The 23252-nt window shown below is 37.6% G+C and overlaps 1 protein-coding gene across 1 annotated transcript in view; it reads right to left on the reverse strand.

The window, feature by feature from the left end:
- Positions 1-951: 951 nt before the first annotated feature.
- The window catches only part of BLOC1S5 (biogenesis of lysosomal organelles complex 1 subunit 5), a 50140-nt gene continuing 27839 nt past the window's right edge, over positions 952-23252 (reverse strand). The window contains exons 4-5 of the mRNA XM_036443643.2: positions 15161-15219; positions 952-2456 (exon numbers count right to left, since the gene is read on the reverse strand). Of these exons, the coding sequence (XP_036299536.1) occupies positions 2277-2456; positions 15161-15219 (239 nt within the window). The 3' untranslated portion in view covers positions 952-2276. The remainder of the gene's footprint in view (positions 2457-15160; positions 15220-23252) is intronic.

Below are 23252 nucleotides of genomic sequence, written 5' to 3' on the forward strand. Positions count from 1 at the left end.
TTGCCATATCAACTTTATATGGACCCATCTCTGACCACAATCCAATTAAAGCAGATATCAGTAACGAGACAGAATTAAAAAATCTATGTTAGGAAATGAAATAAAAGTAACACATATGTAAGTAAAAAAAGAATCATAAAAAATAGAAAACACTTAGAACTTAAAAAAGTAAATATTTCTATAGCACTTACGCATTATTCAAAAGAAAATCATCATGTGAGCTACACAGAACCCCTCTTATCTCTGCTCAAGGGCATAGACAGCAAAAATGTTATAAATTATGTAATTACCATATAAAAGTTAATATATATGTGTAATACATATAAAAAGTGATTTGGAGATCAAGAAATATAAATGCAAGTGCTGACTACCAGAGTATTAAAAGGGAGGCAAACCAACCATCTCTTTTAGAAGTTATACTGAATAGCTAAAGAAAGAAGTTAGTATCTTAAATGTTTAAAGGTCAAAAGCCAATTTTTTCATTTTGGATTAAGAAGTCCCTTAGATCCTTACATAATATATACAAACTCATATGGTAAAGTACTTATTATTCCTATGAGATGGACATCTGCTATCAGAAATCCTTATTGCACCAGTTGAGTAACCACAGTTAAGAGTACATTCCTGCTCACACACAGTCCTATTTCTTGGTTATAGCTTCTGTTCAATGGTGCACTGGCAATTAATAGCATTCCAAAACTGCCTACAGTACAAAGGGAATTTTCATTTAAGGCTCCCCTAGCTTTTCATGTGTGGGATATTTTTGAAAAGTCTGTGTTTTTTTCCATCCACAGAAAGAGAATTAAGAAAATTCCAACATGCCTCTGTGTCAGCAAGAGCCCTTTTGAGTCCAGGTACCAGAGGATGATTGATGAACCTGTCAAGCCTACAGTAGCAGACAGAGAAAGTTGGCAGAAGTTCAATGTTATTGAAAGAAATCTCAAATACTTATTTCATCTCCTCTATTAACTTTAATCACATTTTCAACATGCAGCCAAGAATGCAGCTTTGACAGTACGCCATAAATTTACACAAGCCAGCATTGTCACTTTCTGCACTGGTAAGACTGAGATACATGAGAGAGTTGGATATGTTCTTTCTGTGCCTTTCTTTATTGAAGGGCAATAAAAAATATTTGGAAGATTTATCCATACCTCAAATTCATTTGCCATAAACCTCTTGAAATATTGCATTTAATTTTGCTTTGTTTATGGCAAATAAAAAAAATAACTTAGTTCCTCAATTACACTGTTAAATGCAGATTTTTAAAGCTCACAGTGATGACTGAGTTGGTACATGTTTCATCACAATACACCTGCTTATGAGAACAGATGCTAAACACTAAAAAGGATTTACATTTAACATGGATTATTTGCCATGAGGGCAAATACTTTTGGCATATTCAGAGCCAGAATAATTGTATGATTCCAGAGGAACTCCTTGCAGATTTTGCTGATTACTCATTACCCAGATGAAACATATTTAGAGATTATTTGTCTTACAAAGCTCACCCACAGCAAGAGAGACACAAAAATGAGGTAAATACTATGGGCAAGATTATGGTTCTTGGAAAGGCTAAAAGTCAAACTATATTTTTGGTAAGCTTTTCCTTCAAAGCATGTTTTAAAAGCTGGATGTATGAAGTGCTGGAAGGCCACAAAACTTAATAAGTGTGTCTTGTCAGCAGTGAAACACGTGGTATTATGCTGCACTGCAGACTTTGTAACCTTTCAGCAGTTCAATGACCAACATGTCCACCTTTGCTACAGTAGAGAGTGTTTTACTCTCACCGCTTAAAGGTGATCTCTGTTCCAAGGACCACTGTTTTTGTCTACATTACTCATGGAAAAACACTTGACATATTCTTCCAATAGCCAAGGAGGCTAAAGCGGGCAACTATTATATCTGCTTTCTAAGCCACAATAATAAACTAATATTAACTCCGTATAAGAATGAATTATTTTTCTAAGAGGTCTATACTTTCAGTTCTCTGAGACAATCAATAAAACAAAAGACCAATTCTGATTAACAAAAAAGTAAATTTATCCAATTTTTCTTCATACTCTTGCCCAAATAATCATATATAGGCACTTAAACAGGAAAGATATAGCACTCTTTTTCCACTAAACAATTAGTACTCAGGTAGAAGTTCCTTTCTCCTGATAGGAGTGCCACTAAATATATTGCTAGGCTTGAAGCAGAGGCTAAATGGTTTGATGAGAATAGTTAGTTCTTTGGGGGAAGTCAATGCTTTCACACTGTTGTGGTTCAGGTTCTTAAAAGGTTGAAAATTTTCCAAGGTCCTTCTCCATCTCAGCATATTGTTCTTTAAGCCTCTCCACAGCTTTTCTGTGCTCTTCATCCACTTCAGCCTGTTTGTTGTGTTGTTCTTTCATGAAGTCTTCCCACTGGATTATATGGTGGTTTTCACTAGCTATTAAATGGTCATTATAAATCTGAGGAAAGAAAATTTGAAATTCATGTGACATTTTCTAGACAATTATTTTTCTATGCAGAAGAGACAAACATAACTCTAACTCTTGGTATGTAGTTACTATAGCAACCATAGCTTGAAAATCACAATGATAAAACTGCATTATAGTTTTAATGTCCAACAAGAACATGACATATTAGAAACTTACTATGACTGAACATGGGTATCCACATTGCCAAAATTTCAAAAAATGTCTAGTATTGTTAAATGACAAAATCAAATACAATTCAAGTAAATTTTCATACCTCTATTTCTCCTCAAATCCCATTTAACTGCATTTAACTTTTAAACCAAGCTTAAAGAATATATGCTAAAAATAATTATTATAAGAAATTAAAATGTATGTCTTACACAAAACATTTTTTTAGATGCATTAAAAATAATTATGCATTGTTAGCCACTCAAGAAATCTCTTCTGGTTCAGTTCCATTCCTTAAAGCAAACAAACTCCAAAAGCATCTGTTGTCAAATATCTGGAGATGCTCCTTAATATTTCTATATGAAAATAAAATTTTTGCTTTTGAATATCACAACAATAGAGATAAAACAATGTATAAGTAAAAAAGGCATAAATTTAGTACAATTTCAATTATTACCTTTGAATATGTACAAGCTAAAGAGAAAAAGAGAGCATGAAAAATAATTATACCTCTGCCTCAAATATTCTACACACATCTTTAGCAGTTAAGTTTTGAGACAAGTTAAGTCCTATTCAACAAACAAGCAAAATGTGATGATGCAAACCATAGAAACTTACAAAACACCTGAAGCCATTACTAAACCCAGCACGCTAATGTAGACACCTGGTGTACTTACATATTGGTAGCTCAACTGCTGGAAGAGAGCTATGGGAAAAGATAAAACCAGGTTTTCCTTTGGCCTCTAAAGTACTTGCGGCCTTACTTTCTCTCTTATTGGACATGATGAGAAGCAGGAAGAAGAGCTGGATAAAGCATCACACTCTAAGTACTTATGAAATGCATATTTCTGTTAGCTGTTTTGTATATCTTATCTACTTCTATAAACCTCTCTTACAAGGTTACATTATTCTTACTTTACAGACGAAGAAATAAAGGCTTACGGACACTAAATTTACTTCTCTCTCCATGGCCACTCAGCTATGAAGTTGCAGAGTCTAAAAAGTCTTTCTAACATCTATGCTTTTTCTATCACAAAATGCAAATCAGATCTTTCCAGAGGAAATTCTACATAGGTAGCTAAAAGTCTCTCACAGACCAAATGAAAAAGGCTATTGCAAGAGCTTTTTCTGACAATCCTAAATGAAGTTCCTCAGCACTGAGGCTTCTCAAGTAAAAAGAGGGTGAGGGCCTGAAGTTTGACTTATAGTAAAACATTAGCCTAAAATATGTCCCATAGACTTTTGGAATTTAAATAGGTATTACAGTGGTGAGGAGAGAAGGTTAAGGAGGGTTTTATAGATCCAATAAAGTTGGGAAGCAGGTTAAACAAAATTCAAAACTTTACTTTTTAACTTTTTAGCCTCATGAATTATAATTGTCCAAAAGATGTGTAAAATAAATTATTTTCATAAAACTTTTGCACAATTAAATGAGAAAAGCCATTAGACTAAAAAGAAAAGACAAATACAAATAAATTTCCTCAAAATGGTATCTTGTTTTAGCTGTAAATTAATTTTTTATAATATAGAGAACAAGCTCAGATGTCACTTATAAGTTTATTATTTTATTTTTAATCAAAACACCATAATTGGCTCATCTGACCCTGTGATTTGGACCTGGTTCCACTTCCCACCAGGCAGCTCAATGAAGATTTGGGAGGCAATAAACCTTGCTTCAAATTCTGGTTCACTTATTACCAGTTGTATGATGCTGAGCAAATTAAAAGTTTCTTTAACTTTATATTCATAAATAATATTTGTAAAAATCAGAGGTAATACATTTCAAGTTCCTAGCTCAGTGCCTGTGGTGCTTAATAAAAGATAAATATTATTATTATACAAAATCACACTCTGGCCGGTGTGATTCAGTTCGTTGGATGTTGTCCCATGCACCAAAAGGTTGCTGGTTTAATTCCAGGTCAGGGCACATACCTGGGCTGCAGGCTCAATCCCCAGTACGGAGTGTGCAGTAGGCAGCCCAATAGATGTTCCACTCTCATATCAATGCTTCCCTTTCTCTTTCTCTCTCCCTCTCCCTTCCCCCATCTCTCTCTAAATACTCAATACATTTTTTAAAAAACTCACAAGCAAAGAATCCAGAAGGCATGTCACACTACTTTTTATCCCCTCCAATTTAAGTTTTTTTGCTCTTTAACTGTAATCATTTAATTTTAGTAATACTTTCTTGTAATAATTCGAACAACAGAATTTAACTCAAATAAAAGTAAGTATCCTCTTTCATTCCCGTGTTCACTTCAACATCAGGATTATTACAAATAATTTGTCGGGGAGGGGCTTAAAGATGATCTATTCTAGTGTCAAATATAGACATCTTTCCAAGGTCACACAGTGAGAAAGGGGTAGAATCAATAGTAAAAATCTAGTTTTCTGCTCTTTTTTGCTATATAATGCTGTTCAAACCAAATATTATGAGTCTTGAGGATTGGTTATGTTTTAAAATGGCAAAAATAAACATATTTCACATTTCCATATCAAAATAATTAAGAAATTTTAAAAAACACTATGTGAACCACTTAAGAGAGATATACCCTGTTTCCCCGAAAATAAGTCAGTGTCTTATATTAATTTTTTCTCCCAAAGTTGCCCTAGGTCTTATTTTCAGAGGATGTCTTATCTTTCCATGTGCTAGGTCTTATTTTTGGAGGATGTCTTATGTGGGACTTTAAAAATAAAAGTACAATTAACTTTGGTCTCGTTTTTCTTTGTTTCTTCTAGCAAGTGATCATATGAAATCATGTGGTATTAAAAATTAAATCACACAAGGAGCAGATGACTTTATTAGTGAATCCTACCAAATATTTCAAGAATAACACAAATCCTTTTCCAACGATTCCCAAATAAATTAAAAAGGATAGAAGATTTAACTCATTTTATGAGGCCAACACTGTACTAATACTAACTGATACAACATATACCTCAACAAAAAACTAGCAAACTAAATTCAACAGTATATCAAAAGGATCAGATGCTATAATCAAGTAGGATTTGTTCCTGGAATGCAAGGATGGTTCAACACACGAGATTCAATTGATAAAATACACTACATCAACAGACTGAAGAAAAAACACATAATCATCTCAATTGATACTGAAAACACATTTGACCCACAAACTAGTAATAGTAGAAAACTATCTCATCATAATAAAGGCAATATGTGAAAAACTCACAGCTAATATCATATCTGATTGTGAAAAACTGAAAGGTTTCCCTCCAATATCAAGAACAAGTATTCTGCTTTTCAACTTCTATTCAACATAGTATTTGAAGTCCAACCCGAGCTATTAGGTAAGAAAATAAAAGGCATCCAAAAATGAAAAGGAGAAAATAAAATTATCTGTATTCACAAACAACATGATTTATATGTTAAAAATTGTAAGATTCCACAAAAAAATGGCTAGAAATACTAAAAAAAATTGAGCAATTTTATAGAATACAAAATCAACAGGCAAAGTTAGTTGCATTTCTATACCCTAACAAAGAACAATCCAAAAAAAATTTAAGAAAACAATCCTAACTAATAAAAGAGTAATATGCAAATTGACTATCACTCCAACACACAAGATTGCTGCCCCCATGTGGTCAAAGATGACTGTCCCTATGTGGACACAAGATGGCCAGCATAAGATGGCCAGCAGGGGAGGGCAGTTGGGAGGGACCAGGCTTGCAAGGGAGGGCAGTTGGGGGCGATCAAGCCTGTAGAGGAGGGCAGTTAAGGGTAACCATGCTGGCAGAGGAGGGAAGTTGGGGGCGACCAGGCCTGCAGGGAAGGGCAGCTGGAGGGGACCCAGGCCTGCAGGGTAGGGCAGTTGGGGATGACCAGGTCTACAGGGGAGGGCAGTTAGAGGTGACCAGGCCTGCAGAAGAGTGGTTAGGGGTGATCAGGCTGGCAGGCAGAAGCAGTTAGGGGCAATCAGGAAGGCTGGCAGGCAAGCAGTTAGAAGCCAACAGTCCTGGATTGTGAGAGGGATGTTCGATTGCCTGTTTAAGCCTGATCCTACTGGGGCAATTGGACATCCTTTGAGGGGTCCCAGTTTGGAGAGGGTACAGGAGAGACATCCCCCACCCCCTGCCCTCTGTGCATGAATTTCATTCACCGGGCCTCTAGTTCCATTTATAATAGCATTGAAAAAGAATAAAATACTTAGAATAAATTTAATCAAAGAGACAAAAGACTTGTATGCTAAAAACTACAAAACATTGTTGAAAGAAATTAAAGACACAAATCAAAGGAAAGGCAACTCATGCTCATGGATTGGAAGATTTTATTTTGTTAAGATGTCAATACTATCCAAAGTGATCTATAGATTTGATAAAATCCTTATTAAAATCCCAATGATGTTTTTTACAGAAACAGAAAAATCCATCCTAAAATGTATATGAAGTGACACCAAATAGTCAAAACAAAAACAATTCTTGGAAAAGAAGAACAAAATTGATGTCTCATATTGTGTTAACCATGTGTTCATGATGTTTTTACATCTGGGGTCTTGCTGACCCTGGAGAGACTGTCCCTTCCAGAGCTAGCTTATTCCTAGAGACAGTAAACAACCACCCTGTGAGCATACCTTTTATATGCAAGCCAACCAATACAAAGCCCATACCCAACTATGTTCTTTATTGGACTCACACATTCTAGGCCACTATCTATCTACCCTAGGCCAGGTACCAGACAACTATGCTCTTATGCCCTAGAGCTTGATAAAATTATTCAAACTAGACAACCCTAAACCTGATTACCCTGCTTCACATATAACTTCCTTTGGAAACGACAATAAAAGCTCTTGCCCATGTTTTTCCTCCCTTTCACTCTGCCTGACAAACCCTAGTGCTTTGTTACATGGTCCTGTGTACACAGCATGCCCCCTCCTTTTGAGAACTATGAGTAACAAATTATCTTTATTGGAGATGGCAATCAACTCCAATCTGTTGTCTTAACCAAATCTAAACAATAAAACCTACATTAAAAAACACAATTCCTGCCGAAACCAGTTTGGCTCAGTGGATAGAGCGTCAGTCTGCAGACTGAAAGGTCCCAGGTTCGATTCCGGTCAAGGGCATGTACATTGGTTGAGGGCACATCCCCAGTAGGGGGTGTGCAGGAGGCAGCTGGTCAATGTTTCTCTCTCATTGATGTTTCTAGCTCTCTATCCCTCTCACTTCCTCTGTAAAAAAACAATAAAATATATATTTTTTAAAACCCAAAAAACACAATTCCTAATTTCAAAACATACTACAAAGCTACTATAATCAATGTGGTACTAGCACAAAGATAGACATTTAGACCAATGAAAAAGCCCTTTGTCCATTATCAAATTGTCTTTTTGTTGTTGTTGTTATTGAGCTATATAGAAGTTTTAAAAATATATTTTGACTATTAACTCCTTATTAGATACATGATTTGCAAATATTTCTCATTTTCTGGGGATTGCCTTTTCATTCTGTTCATAATTCATTTGATGCACAAACATTTTTAATTTTGATGAAGTAAAAACAAAAATTTATTTTTACTTTTATTGCCTGTGCTTTTGGTGTCAGAGCCAAGGAATCATTGACAAATCCAATGTCATGAGGTTTCCCTGTTTTCTTCTAAGAATTTTATAGTTTTAGGCCTTACATTTAGGTCTTTGTTCCATTTTGAAATAATTTTTGAATATGATACAAGGTAAGGGTCCAGTAACATTTTTTTTCTCTCATGTGGATATATAGTTTTCCCAGCACTACTTGTTTGAAAGATTGTCCTTTAGCTATTGAATGGTCTTGGCATATAAAGATTTAATACAATTCTCATCAAAATCCCAATGGAATTTCTACATAGAAGACATACAAATGTCCAAAAATCATAAGAAAAGATGTTCAACATCAATAATCATTAGGGAAATTCAAATCAAAACCACAATGAGATAGCCATTAGAATGGCTACTACGAAAAAACACACCAGAAAATAACAAGGATGTGGAGAAAAATGGAACCCTTGTACACTGTGCTGGTCGAGAGTTAAAGTGGTGCAATTTTTGCAGTTCCTCAGAAAATTAAAAATAAAATTACCACAAGTCCACTTCTGGTTATATATCCAAAAGAAAGAAAAGGAGAGATTTGAAAAAATATCTGTTCACCCAAATTAATAGCAGAATTATTCACAATAGTCAAAAGGTAGAAGCAACCCAGTACCCATGGATAGATGAATGGATACACAAAATATATTCATCTTTAAAAAGGAATGAAATTCTTATACATGACACAACACAGATGAATCATGAAGACACTATATAACAGAAGCCAATCACAAAAAGATAAATGCTATATGATTCCATTTAAAAAGAAATCTATAGTAGTCAAATTTTGGAGACAGAAAGTGGAATGGTGGCTACCAGGGGTGAGGAGGGGAGAATGGGGCATTAGTATGTAATGGGTACAGAGCCTCAGCTGGGAAAGATGAAAAAGTTCTGGAAATGGATGGTGGTGATGGTTGCAGAACAACTTGAATGTATTTTATGCTACAGAACTGCATGCTTAAACTGGTAAATTTTATGTTTTGTATATTTTATCACAAAAAAATTCAAATAAGGTTTCAGAAGATTCTTCATTACATCCTATCTAATAAAAGAATAATATGCAAATTAACCATCACTCCGCTATACCTACCAACCACACCGAATCAGAGTGAGTATGCAAATTAACCCCAACCAAGATGGCTGCAGCCAGAGAGAGCAGGAGGGAGGCTTGAGTTTCCTTGCCAATGGAGGAAGCCACGCTTTCCACATAACCTGGCGGGCCCAGACCTCCATACAAAGTTTCATTATAGAAGGTAAATAAATTCTAATAGAAATGGTGGCAGCCATGGAGCTGGAAGAGCAGGAGGCTAGGGTGATGGAGGAAGCCAAGCTTCTGAAGCCTTGGCTGGATCAGGCCTTCACTCCAGGCTACAAAGTTTCAATTGTAGATGATAAATAAATTTCAGATACCAGGGCCTCCATTTGGGTTGCCAGGGGGCATGGCTGGCCTGCAAACCACCACAGGCCCCATCACACAGGCCACCCCACACACCAAGGGAATCCTCACCCTGATCCGGGACACCCTTCAGGGCAAACCAGCTGGCCCCACCCATGCACCAGGCCTCTATCCTAGCTAATAGAGTAATCTGCAGATTGACCATCACTCCAACACACAAGATGGCTGCCTCCATGTGGTCAAAGATCCTGCCCCCATATGGACACAAGATGGCCACCACAAGATGGCCGGCAGGGGATGGCAGTTGTGAGGGACCAGGCCTGCAAGGGAGGGCAGTTGAAGGTGATTAGCACTGCAGGGGAAGGCAGTTAGTGGTGACAAGGCTGGCAGAGGAGGGAAGTTGGGGCAAACAGGCTGGCAGAGGAGCAGTTAGACATGAATCAGGCTGGCATGGGAATGGTTAGGGGGTGATCAGGCTGGCAGGCAGAAGTGGTCAGGGGCAATAAGGAAGGCAGGCAGGTGAGCAGTTGGAAGCCAGCAGTCCTGTATTGTGAGAGGGATCCCAGATTGGAGAAGGTGAGGGACACACACCCAGCCCTCCTCCCCCCATGCACGAATTTCGTGCACCAGGCCTCTAGTTCTTTATAAAGTGAATGCAACTGATTTTCTGAAGATATATTTAGAAAATGCCAAAACAAAAATGAAGAGAAAGTTTGTTTATGAGCTACAACTGTGTACTAGGAGTAATTAGCTTTAATGGTTTTGTCTCTTTCTACAAAAAGTAAAAAATAGAATTAATAAACTGCCTTACATATATATTTCATTAGACATAAATTTAAAGAGAAGCCAATCTTAAAGCCAAAACATTCAAGGGATAGGTCTAGAAATGAACTCTGGGACACATAATAATACATTTCTGCATGCTTTAGTCTAAGTCAGTGGATCTCAACTGGAAATGGATTTTTTTTTTTTAATATATTTTATTGATTTTGTACAGAGAGGAAGGGAGAGAGATAGAGAGTTAGAAACATCGATGAGAGAGAGTCATCGATCAGCTGCCTCTTGCACACCCCCCACTGGGGATATGCCCGCAACCAAGGTACATGCCCCTGACCAGAATCGAACCCGGGACCTTTCAGTCCCCAAGCCGACGCTCTATCCATTGAGCCAAACCGGTCCTGGCTGGAAATGGATTTTGATGCTTCTGTATCCCAGATTTCTGTTTATCATAGTATGGGTTAGGGGGAGGTGTTCCTGGCATATAATGGGTAAAGGCCAAGGATGCTGCAAACATCCTACAAAGCACAGGTCAGTCCCCCCTCCTCTATCCTCAACAAAGAATTATCTGGTCCAAAATATCAATAGTGCAGAGGTTGAGAAACCCTGGTCTCAGAGAAAACTCAGTCTAAAATGCCCTATGGAACATCTGTCAGTAACACACATGACATTAATTTTACATATGCCCGACACAAACAAATGAAAAAGTATTAACTTTGGTAAGAAGTGTTAGAATAACAACTGTCAGTAATGATTTTAAATAGAATATTACTTATTGATCTATTAACTCTGCATTTTCACACTCTATCAAGAACAATGTATAATCTATGCTATCTCACTGAACTCATAAAAATCATACTGAGACATAACTAAATCTAATAAATATTTGTGAACAAGATAAATCAAAGGATTCATGTTTACTTCATTACTATCTCTAGTTTGGTTGAATGTGGCTTCAAAAGTTGATACTTGTGTATGGAAACCAAGTTTAAACTATTCACACATATTAGCAAACTCACTTCCCTTGATGGAATATTTTAAGAGCCAGTGAATTTTATAGGCTACTTGTATTTTCTTTATTTTATTTTTTTGCTACTTGTATTTTCATTGCACTACTCTTATTGCTAGCACCCAAAATGCAACTTTGTATTAGTGAGTCGTTTTCAAGACATTTATTGTTCTTATAAATGTACTTTTAGATATCAATTGTGGGAAATGTGATTTGGATGAATGACGTTTATCATAATTTACTTCCCACAGAATTCCACAAATTGTCTTGACATAAAAGAATTAATGATTAATGGCAAGAGTCTATTTTATTCCATTACTACTCCCATCTTTCTTTGTTCTGAGAGCCATTCAAATACACAAAATGTAGCCAACAGTATAATTAAGGACAACAATTAACAGATTGCAAAATGCAGCTAGACGTCAATTTTGCTTTTTATGTATTTGCTAGATGAGAAATTAAACTTTACCTCTATGTCTTTTATATATGTGTAGTGTTGAAACCTTTGTCATGTCAAAGTTTTGGCAAAAGCCAGATGACAGAAAAAAAAATTCTTAAAGATACATATTTCAAATGTTTTGCTAACTACATAAACTCTGAAAAAGAAATAAAGACTAAAGGTTCATTGCCTTGGAAGAGTATAAAGAATTTTTATTCTTCTAGGAAAAGCACATCGTTGTGTGACTTATAGCTGGTTAATTTTATTACGTTATCTTGAGAAAAGAAAACAGTCAGGGTGGCTGATAATGCAAGTAGATTTCACAGACTCCATATCAGTCCTTAGGGAAACACAACATTTCAGTACATTCTAAAATAGTAACTTTAACGTGTACTCTATAGATAGTTCAGTAATGTTCTCTAACATAATACCTACAGAAATATGTTTAAGACTAAAATATTCTAAGGGCTTTATTATTTCTCAAGGCTATTTTAAGAAAAAACAACCATGAGACAGTATTTTTAATTCAGAAAATCATGAATGGGTAGGATTTTCAAAGGCTTTGCCAACTCTAATAAACCACAACAGGGCTCTTCTGCACAAAGTGCTTGCCTGCATCTTAAACAAATGATTGAACTGGCAGGGAAAATGTGCCACCTTACATATGAAGAGTGATATACAATTTGCAAAACGATTTCACATAAACCACATAATACAATCTATCAGGTAAGTAAAACATCCACCAGGTTAAGTAAAATAGGTATTTATTTTGCAGATGAAGCACTTGAAGCTCTAGGCGTTGCCCAAGAACATACAGCTAGCTAATAAAGAAAACAGCTAGAACTAGAAGACACTGTATTTTTTTTTTTTAAACCAAATCTGGTCATTTCCCTACTTATATATAGTTAATATACCAAATGTGAAAAAAGTTCAAAGTGCCAAGAAGAACCATTCCAATTCCAATTTAATTTTAGGTTAGTTCTGTTCAAGGATTAAAAGAATCGCCATTTTATCAGAATCCACTCTGACAAATAACGTGAGAGCATTTTCACATGAATCTGCTTAAATCACACAGCAACATGTTCAACATGCATTCACTGTGAAAGCCAAGAGAACTGCACGTTACACCCAGGAATAGCCAGTGTTCTTACAGAAAAAGTCTTTTTGCTTCTCAAACACAGAAATGCTCCTGGAGCCTTCAGAAACAACTTGTTTAATATTAGTTATCAAGGTTCTCAACAATCATCCTCAAATATAACCCTTTAGATTGAGGTGGGGAATGTCTGGCCCACAGGACATACGAAACCTGCGAAATCATTTGGTCTGCCCCTGCCAAGGCATTAGGGGTGAGTTAATTCAATGTTTGACCAAATATAGTAGGCTAATTTTAAAAATATGTATTTGTATTAATTTCAGAGAGAAGGGAGAGGGAGAGAAACATCAATGCTGAGAGAGAATCAGTGACCTGCTGCTTCTAGCACACCCTCCATTGGGAACGAGCCTGCAACCTGGGCATGTGCCCTTGACAGGAATTGAACTGGGGACCTTTCAGTCTACGGGCCACTCTCTATCCACTGGGTCAAATCAAACCGCCTAGGCCCTAGGGCAAGCAGGCTAATTTTTATGTAGACATCCCTCTCACAATCCAACTGGTGGCCATCTTGTGGCGGCCATCTTGTGTCCACATGGGGGCAGCCATCTTTGACCACATGGGGGTGGACATCTTGTGTGTTGCAGTGATGGTCAATTTGCATATTACCTTCTTATTATATAGGATTAGAGGCTTGATGCATAAAATTTGTGCAAGAATAGGCCTTCCTTTCCCTGGCTGCTGACACAGGCTGCCCTCTGGCACCTGTGACCCAGGCTTCCCTCCGGTCCAGGCTTCATCCGGAATGACGTCAGGAATGATGTCGGTCTAAGTAGCATATTATCCTTTTATTATTATAGACTAGTGCACATGTGTCAAACACAAGGCCCGTGGGCCAAATCCGTCCCACCAGGCCTTGCAATGTGGCCCGCACCGCGCTGTCATCACTGCACTCCGCTGCGTTTCCATCACAATGACAGTTTATGACTGTTCAGTAAACCATTCGACCCGCGATTTAGGCTGGATTTTAGATTCTGGCCCCTTCTCTGATTGAGTTCGACACCCCTAGACTAGTGGTTTGGGACCCCTAGTCTTTTACCTCCTGAGTATAATATACAAACTGTTTCAAACTTAACAAAGTAAAATTTTCCCCCTAGAAAAGTAGAGGATTAAAAAAAAATCTGTCCAGTCAGGAACAGCCCATTGAAGACCCTGTTCCTGCCTATACAGTGCTCTCTAGACACAGGGCAAACACTCCACCCAACCCAGACTTTCCTGCCTATGGCTTTGCCTTGCCTTTTATCAAGCTGCTCCGCAATGGCCCTGTTTCCTGACCTGGCCTGCTAGAAACAATCCTGCTCTTCTTGGGCAGCCTTCCCACCTGGCTTGAATGTCAAGTTCTTTCAGGAGGCTTGGTTTATCAAACTATTCAATGTTTAAACTTTATATCAATATTTAAAGTTGAGCAGAGGGTGAAGACATTCAAACAGGGGCAAGGTTCATTCCATTATATATTTTTATACAATGCCAAATCTGAACCATTATTGTAGTTTAAGCACAACACCTTCCAGAGAAATCGAGATAATAACACTCATTGATACTTGCACATGCAAAAAGGTGTGTATCTCAGAATGACTTAGTATTTTCAACATTTCTTAAGTGTGTCTTTATTAATTTAAAGCAATAAATAAACTATATAAATACTTCATGAAAACTATATGTGAAAACACCAAATTATAACACGGACTTAAACCTTTAAGCTATTTTTCCACATCTGAATTTAGTTAAGATATAATTAAAATAAGCAAAGCACTACCTGGCAAGTGATTCACACCCCTTACGACTATTCATTAAATAACCCATCCACATGCTTCCTTTCCTAGAAGAAATATACATACTATACTCAATGCTTCAGGCACGAAGGAAGATTTATATTTCCAATCTGGTGGGCATTTTTGTTCCATGTAAATGTCCTATTCTCTGTCCTCCATAAGACAAATACCACTTTTAAGGAAAAGATGGAAATGTTGAAAAGGTGGGGAAAAAATGGTCAAGGTATGTAATTAAAATTGTAAACATATAGATGGTGCAATCATGTACCCATACCTCTTCAAAACATTGTGAATGAATTAGCCATTTAAAAATTTTTTTTTAAATCATCGCATAAAAAAACAAATTTAGATAATTTATTTTAATCAAAAGCTAATGATATGATTATAAATACCCAAATGATCTATTTTTACCTTTTTTCGTTCCTGCTCCCTCTGTTGGAGTCTATAGACTGAGTCAGTAGCTGTTTGCACTGAAATAAAAGAGAATGGGTTTTCAATGAGCAACCCTTGATCAACAAAAGAATGACCTGGGGAAACAAATACTTGGATTGCTTTAGATCTCAAAAAGCTATGCAAAAAAACCTGATATTATTTTGGTTGTGGTGGGATAGGAAAGAGAGAGAGAGAGAGAAAAAGAGAGAGTGAGTTCTACCAATATATTCAGTATGTCATAATCAGAACTACCATCATTCTTGAGCTTTGAGTTGCAAGCCAAAGGCATTTAAGTACCTAATTCCAATGACAAATTGTCAACAATAACCTTAGAATTCTCTAAAAAGATATAAACTTAGCATTACATTTTGACTGTGCCTTTGCAGTGTCTTTCCCATCCACTAGTCCCCTTTCCCTTTGTCTCATGCATGCTATTGCTCTCTTGCAGGCATTACTGGAATGCTTCAACAACTTTCTACTATTCTTCTAGCCTCTGCTCTCATCTTCAAATTCATCCTGGCTGCCGCTGCTAAATTCAGATTTCTCCAGTTTATTTTCATTGAGTTGTTTTCCTTTCTAATAGACCAAAACTGTTAGTAGTAATTACTATAATTATTTATTATTATTATGTGCCAAGTATAGTAAGTACCTTCCATGTATTACTCCTTCTAATCCCGTTTTTCTATTTAGAAGAGAATCACTGTCACACTTTACAGAGTATTGGCTTTTGTAAAAAATGGGTAAAAGGTGAATGTCCCTCAAGGAGGTAATATGACCAATAAGTACAAAAAGTAAAATTAAAATCAGATCTCTGACTCTAAAAACTTGACTCTTATCCTCAATACTCCATTCCTCTTACAATTTCATCAATAGTTTTAATCCATGAGTTATTTAACCTTCTTCATTTACTGGATCCACTGTATTTATGTAGATAAATGTCATCACTTCACTGTTTAGTGTGCAGGCTAAGGGTCAGACTTTGGTAAATCTGGAGCTGAGCACTTATAAGCTTTCTCACGGATCTTGGGCATGTTTGCTTACTTATTCTTTCATTCATTTGCCAAATATTTATTGCCAGGTGCTGTTATTGCTACTGTTGCTAATTTTATAGCATCTTAGTTCCCCATTTGTAAAACAAACTACTAATAAGAGGATTTCAAAACTGACACAAGAATTAAGATAGCACATATTTAAATACTAATAAAAGTCACTTAACAAAGTTCTTCACACATAGTAAGCAGAGTAATAGATCTATTTAAAATAATCTATTTAAAATTACTTCTGACTGCTGTTATTTACTTCTTACCAAAGTAAATACCTTTTCATTTGTCTCTATAAAGATGTGTAGAATTAATGGCATGTGTAATACTAACAAATGTAAGCAGCCAAGATATGCTACTGTTCTATTATTAGAACTATTAGAAGCCCGGTGCACAGAATTCATGCACTGGGGTGGTAGGGTGGGGTTTCTCAGCCTAGCTTGAACCCTCCTCAGTCCAGGACCTCTCAGGGGATGTCTGCCTGTAGCTGACAGTTGGAAATCCCTCTCCCAGTCAGGGACCCCTCGCTCCTTACCACCCACCTGTTCGCTGCTCCTTACCACTCCGCTGGCCACGTCCCCATCACATTTCCACTGTATCCCAGCAAGGGCCCAGAGCTCCCTTTGGCCGGCGGCCCTGGCCAGGGCCCAGGAGTCCTTTGGTCATCCCTCACCGTCTCCCCTGCCGGCCTGGTTGCCCCACACAGCTTCCTGTTTGTTGTCTGTTCCGGTCATTTAGGACGTGACGACCCTTGGGTTTTTATATATTAGGATTATTCTGTTTCTGTACTATCCCTACTGAAAGTGCTTTCCTTATTCCTTTCCTATAATTAAAATGTTTTACTTGTTTCAAAAGCGTAGTTCAAGGTTACTTCCTTCATAAAATCACCCAGATTAATCCTTTCCCTAAAAAATTTCCCCTTATTTGGTATGTAACACCCTCCCACTTTAGTTTGCATTTGCTTAAATAGAGGTTTACCTAGCTGTTTTACATTTATGCCTTCCTATATCACCTCAATCTGGCCCTGACTAGTTCACAAGTTCCACAACAGGGCAGGGACTGTGATTCTCTTTCAGAAGAATTTTAGGACCCATCCTATGAATATATGGTTAAGAGGAGGATTCTGCTTTTAAAAGTCAGGTTTTCATCAGTAACCATTTGCTTTAGTCATATCAAAGATAGTATTTTAGTATTGAAAATTAGATTCCCTATCATTGTTTGTTCTAACAAAGAAGATGAAAACAAACCAAAATAGGAGCTGATTAAATCTGCCTTTTTTCTGTGGTATATTAATATTACATCATCTTTCCTGAGCAGTGGTTTTTATCATTTCCTGGTTGGTTTTCTTTTTTTTCTTCTTTTTTTGGAGGGAGGTGATAGAAGGAAGGCTATAAACATAACTTAAAAATATCCATTTTGTGGTCTTTGTTTCATTATTTTCAGGTTTTTCTTGGTTTAATCTGACAAGAGTTATAGAACATGACATTTACTTTGTCATTTGTTATATCCTTTAAAATTTAATTAGAACAGCCGAAACTGGTTTGGCTCAGCGGTAGAGCATTAGTCTGCGGACTGAAGGGTCCCAGGTTCGATTCCAGTCAAGGGCATGTACATTGGTTGAGGGCACATCCCCGGTAGCGGGTGAGCAAGAGGCAGCTGGTCGATGTTTCTCTCTCATCAACGTTTCTAGCTTTCTCTCTCCCTTTCTCTCTGTAAAAAATCAATAAAATAAAAATAATAAAATAAAATTTAATTAGAACAGATCGACAAAGTCATACTTTTGTTTCTTATTAGAATTGTCTCGGTGCTTAAACAAAATATATATTTTTAGAAAATTCTTTTGAAGTAATTTAGTTTTTAATTCTTTAGCCACACAATAAAAAAGGTTTACCGTACTTTCTGAGTATAATAAAGTCTGCTTTTCTAAAGTCTAGGAAAATCACCTGACTACGGCAAACATTCACTTTCTTCACAATTAGAGACTCAAAGAGGAAAAGGTCCATTTATCCAAACCTTCCTATCACTTCCACAGGACTTACTGGTCAATAGGAAGCACTTCCCCTGTTGTCTCAGTGTTTTAGGAGACTATACTGACTTTAAAAAGTCAAGAATTTATCTAATTATTTTTGCTCAATTGAAAGATTATTCAAGGAAATTAGTATCACAATACAATAATTGTGCTGCATATAGTAGTTAACAATGTCCCAACTGCCTTCACATAAAAGAAACAAATTCATCCTGTCATGGTAGGTATGTGTAAACCTCAAATACATACATAAGAAAATAATTCTGGTTTGGTATGAGGAGCAGATGTTGGCTGAATTCTCATGCATTCATTCATTTCAATAAACAAATAATTAGTGGTTACAATGTGCCAGCCACTGCTGTTCTAGTGATACTGCAGAAAACAGAGTCCCTGAGTTCATGAAACTCATTTTAGTTGGGGAGACAAAGCATATAAATATTTAGCACTTTAGGAAGTGATGGAGAAAAAGCAAGGTAGGGAGATCAGAGAATGCCAAAGTGAGGGTAGATGAATGTTAGAGTGGCTGAGTTAGGTCTCTGTTGACATCTGAGCAGAGACAAACAGGAAATGAGAATGTACAGAAAGCTGAGAAAAGAGTATTCCAGAGGGAGTAGCAAGTGCACAGGCCCTGAGGTGGAAGTGTGCTTGGCACATGAGAGGAAGTATAAAGTGGCCAGAGTAGCAAGACAAAGCAAGCAGCAGGGTGGGTGGGAGGGATAGGTGGGAGTGGTGGTGGTAGTAGAAAATAAAAGTCACTGAGCCAGAAGGATTTGTTAATGAAATACACATGAGGGGATAAAGAAGGAAAGAATGAAAAAGGGAAAAAGAATAGAAGGAGTGGAGACGGAGAGGAAAAGAATAGAGGGAGGAGAAGGGAGGGAAGGGGGGAAAGAGAAAGGACGAGTAAAGGAGGGAAGAGGGAAGTGGAGGAGATGAAGTAGGGGAGAGAGAGCACTCCAGAGAAAGAGATGAAGAAGGGAGAGAAAGACAGGAGTACAGATTTTTCAGCCTGAGCATCTAGGGAATAGTAATGTCATTCATGAAATGGTATAAAATGAGGTAAAAGCAGAACTGAGGAAAGAATTCAAGTCTGGTTCTGGATATGTTATACTATGATGCTTATTAGACATCTAAGTAGACTAAGCAGTTGGATGTAAAAAGTCTAGCAATCTAGAGTGGAGCCTAGGATTAAAACACACATGTCAAACACAAGGCCCGCGGGCCAAATCCGGCCCGCCAGGCCTTGCAATGTGGCCTGCACCGCGCTGTCATCACTGTACTCCGCTGCGTTCCATCACAATGACACGAGGTGACATAGGAGGCTTGTGATCTCGCCGGCCGCGGTACTTGCTATCTATTACGCATGCGCATAGATAACAAGTCACGGGAGATTCAGGAGGCGTGACCTATAGTCCGGCATCCGATGTGGTTGTGCGGGTGGCAGAGCAGAGGAGAGAGTGAGTGTGCGGGCATAAAAAATACACAGCAGAAGCTGCCAGTTCCTGGCATAAAGTGCAGGCATAAAAATCGCAACAGAATCTGCTATCTGTACCCAGCCAGGCATTTATTGACTGACTTTTTTTTTTCTCCACTCCATCTGCCAAATCAAGCTATCCCTGTGCAGTTTTCAACTTTTTCCTTCTAACGCAGATTTCCAATAAACTACATCTTTTACTGCCAATATTGATCCCAAAATGTCCAGGAAAAGAAAAGTTGACGGTGAAGGCAGACAATTTAATGACAAATGGGAAAATGAATACATGTTTGTGCTTAGAGAGGGCAAACTAGTGTGTATATTGTGTTATGAGACAGTGTCGGTGATGAAAGAGTACAATATACGTCGTCATTTTGACACCAAACATAATGTTAAGTATGGCAAATATACTTTGGAAGAAAAGCATAAAATTGTTAAAGAACTAAAAGGCAAACTACAATCACAGCAGCAAATGTTTACAAAGGCTACAGCGAAAAATGATGCTGCAGTGAAAGCAAGCTTTATAGTGGCTGAAGAAATTGCTCGTACTTCAAGGTGTTTTTCAGAGGGTGCCTTTTTGAAGCAATGCATGCTAAAAGTGTGTGAGCAAGTATGCCCAGACCAGATACAGAGTTTTCAAAATGTCAGTTTGTCAAGAAACACCATTGCAGATAGAGTTCAAGAACTCTCAGGAAATCTATCATCACAGCTGGCCGAACAGGCATGCAGTTATCTCGCTTTTTCACTTGCTATCGATGAAAGCACAGACAACACTGATACAGCGCAGCTGTCCATCTTTATAGGTGCTACGAAGACCGACCTCTCTGTCACTGAGGAACTTTTGGATGTAGCTGCCATGCATGGGATGACGACTGGTAGAGATATATTTGAGGCTGTGGAGAAATCTATAAATAATTTTAAATTACCCTGGGAAAAGTTGGTGGGGCTAACTACCGATGGCGCACCTTCAATGTGCGGAGAAAAGAAAGGCTTGGTTGGACTAATGAAGGAAAGAATGCAAAAAAGTCACTGCCACACACCCTTGATTACTTATCATTGCATTATCCACCAAGAGGCTATGTGTGGAAAAGTTCTGACATGAATGACATAATGACCACAGTCATTAAAACTGTTAACTTTATACGGGCACGTGGCCTGAATCATCGCCAGTTCCAGCAGTTTTTACAGGAGGTGGGTGCAGAGCATGGAGACGTGCCATACCACACAGAAGTAAGATGGCTGAGCAAGAGCGCAGTCCTCAAAAGATTTTTTGAGCTCAGAGAACAAATTGCTCTTTTCATGGAAAGTAAAGGAAAGCCCTTGCCTGAACTGTCGGATCCTGCCTGGCTATGTGATTTTGCTATGATGTGTGACATATGCGAGCATCTCGCCCAACTGAATCTGAAGCTGCAGGGATGCAAACAAGTCATCACGAAGATGTCTGACATGATCACAGCATTCCAGCGTAAACTTCAACTATGGAAGTCCCAACTGGAACAGGACAATCTTGCCCACTTTCCCGTTTGTTTGAGTATCTCAACCACTATTTCTGGTACTTTTCCTTGCAGTCGGCTGGCTACCAAAGTTAGCCGTTTACTAAGTGAATTTGAGCGGCGCTTCTCTGACTTTAGAACACAGCACTCAGGCTTTGACATCTTTGCCAATCCTTTTACAGTTGATGTCAACAATGTGCCCCATCACCTTCAGATGGAGATAATCGAGCTTCAGTCTGACAGTGGCCTGAAATCAAGGTTTCAGGATGTTGAAATTGAGGACTTCTACCCTCTACTGCCCCCTGACTCAATGCCAGAGCTCCGACTTCATGCTGCCCGTATTCTATCCATGTTCGGGAGCACCTATCTTTGTGAACAGATGTTTTCAATAATGAATCTGAACAAAAACAAGCACAGATCACGCATTACCGATGACAACCTCCATGCTGTTTTGCGGGTTGCTACAGCCCAAGAAATAAAACCGAACATTGACTCACTGATCCGGGGAAAACGGTGTCAGACATCTAGCCAGAAAACAAAACAGTGAGCATTTTAGGTACATTCCAATATTACTGTTTTGCTTGATACCAATATTACTGTTTTGCTTGATAGCATGTGAGTTGGTTAACAGCACTGTTAAGGAAAAGATTGTTCCACTCATTTTAAATTCACATTTCTGGTTAACATTGTCAGTTTATGACTGTTCAGTAAACCATTCGGCCCGCGATTTAGGCTGGATTTTAGATTTTGGCCCCTTCTCTGATTGAGTTCGACACCCCTGGATTAAAACATGAATGTAAAATGGGTGAATGACACACAGATAATATTTAAAACTGTGATTCTACATGAGACCACCAAGCAAGGTTATATAGACAGAAAAGATATCCCAGACCAAAGCCTTAGGACACTGATGTTAAAAGTGAAGAAAAGGTGTGAACTAACGAAGTAGAATGGAAGGAGGCATCTGTGTTAAACGAGAAAATACAAGAGAAAGTGATGTCTCAGAAGAAAAGGTGGACTTTGCTTATTACTTTCTCAAAAATGCACAGAAGCAATATTCTAAAGTTGAAAGAACTTGAGCTTTGGAGCAGAATTAGGATTGCGTGGCAATTCCTCTGATTATTATTGGAGAACCATGGATGTTAAACCACTATAAATTTCAGTTTCTATAAAGTGGGGAGGATAAAAAATATTTTACAGAGTTATGATAGTTAATGAAGAAAATACAGGTAAAATTCTAACTAATAAAGTACTTTAAAAATAGTACTGTATTTTTCGGACCATAAGACGCACTTTTCCCCCCAGAAGTGGGGGGGAAAAGTCCCTGCGTCTTATGGTCCAAATATAGCCTACACATATACTTTAAAAAAAAAGTTTTTTTACTTGCCCGGCTCTGTGTGGTCTCTGTGTGCTTGCCCGGCTCTAAAATGGTTCTAAATGCTGCTGTTTACTTTACAGGGTTGATTACATGTGTTTATGACTGTGATGTTGGGTTTTAATGCACATAAAATATTTTAGGACACTATTTGTTTCAGAATCTTTTTTTCTTCATTTCCCTTCTCTAAAAACTGGTGCGTCTTATGGTCCAGAGCGTCTTATGGTCCGAAAAATACGGTATTTTAAATCATAAGCTCTTAATGATTTCCAGGTAAAGAGGCAGAGGGTAGCAAAAACAAAGTTAGCCCCTTAAATACCTCATAGAATACATAAAAATCTATAAAAGAGTGAGAGGGGGAGAAACCTCCATTCTTTACTGAAAAAGGAAATATTATAATTGCATACTATAAATTTTGAAAAGTGGTGGCCAAGAATAGGAACACAGATTCTAATAAAGAACTGAGACTCCTAACCTCACCATAACTATTCCTCCCTCAAAAGTCAGAGAAAGAAAACGAGTAGGCAAAACTCTGAGAACTCTGATGTACTTTCATTTATCATTTATAGAGAAATAGATATGGTGGGGAAGGGAGAAGGAACATAATATGTGAGAGGCAGATAAGACAAAGTATCCATTCTGAAAGAAAACCTAATAAAATTC

This window comes from Pipistrellus kuhlii, unplaced genomic scaffold, assembly GCF_014108245.1.
Source record: "Pipistrellus kuhlii isolate mPipKuh1 unplaced genomic scaffold, mPipKuh1.p scaffold_m20_p_2, whole genome shotgun sequence".
Taxonomy (NCBI): Eukaryota; Metazoa; Chordata; class Mammalia; order Chiroptera; family Vespertilionidae; genus Pipistrellus; species Pipistrellus kuhlii.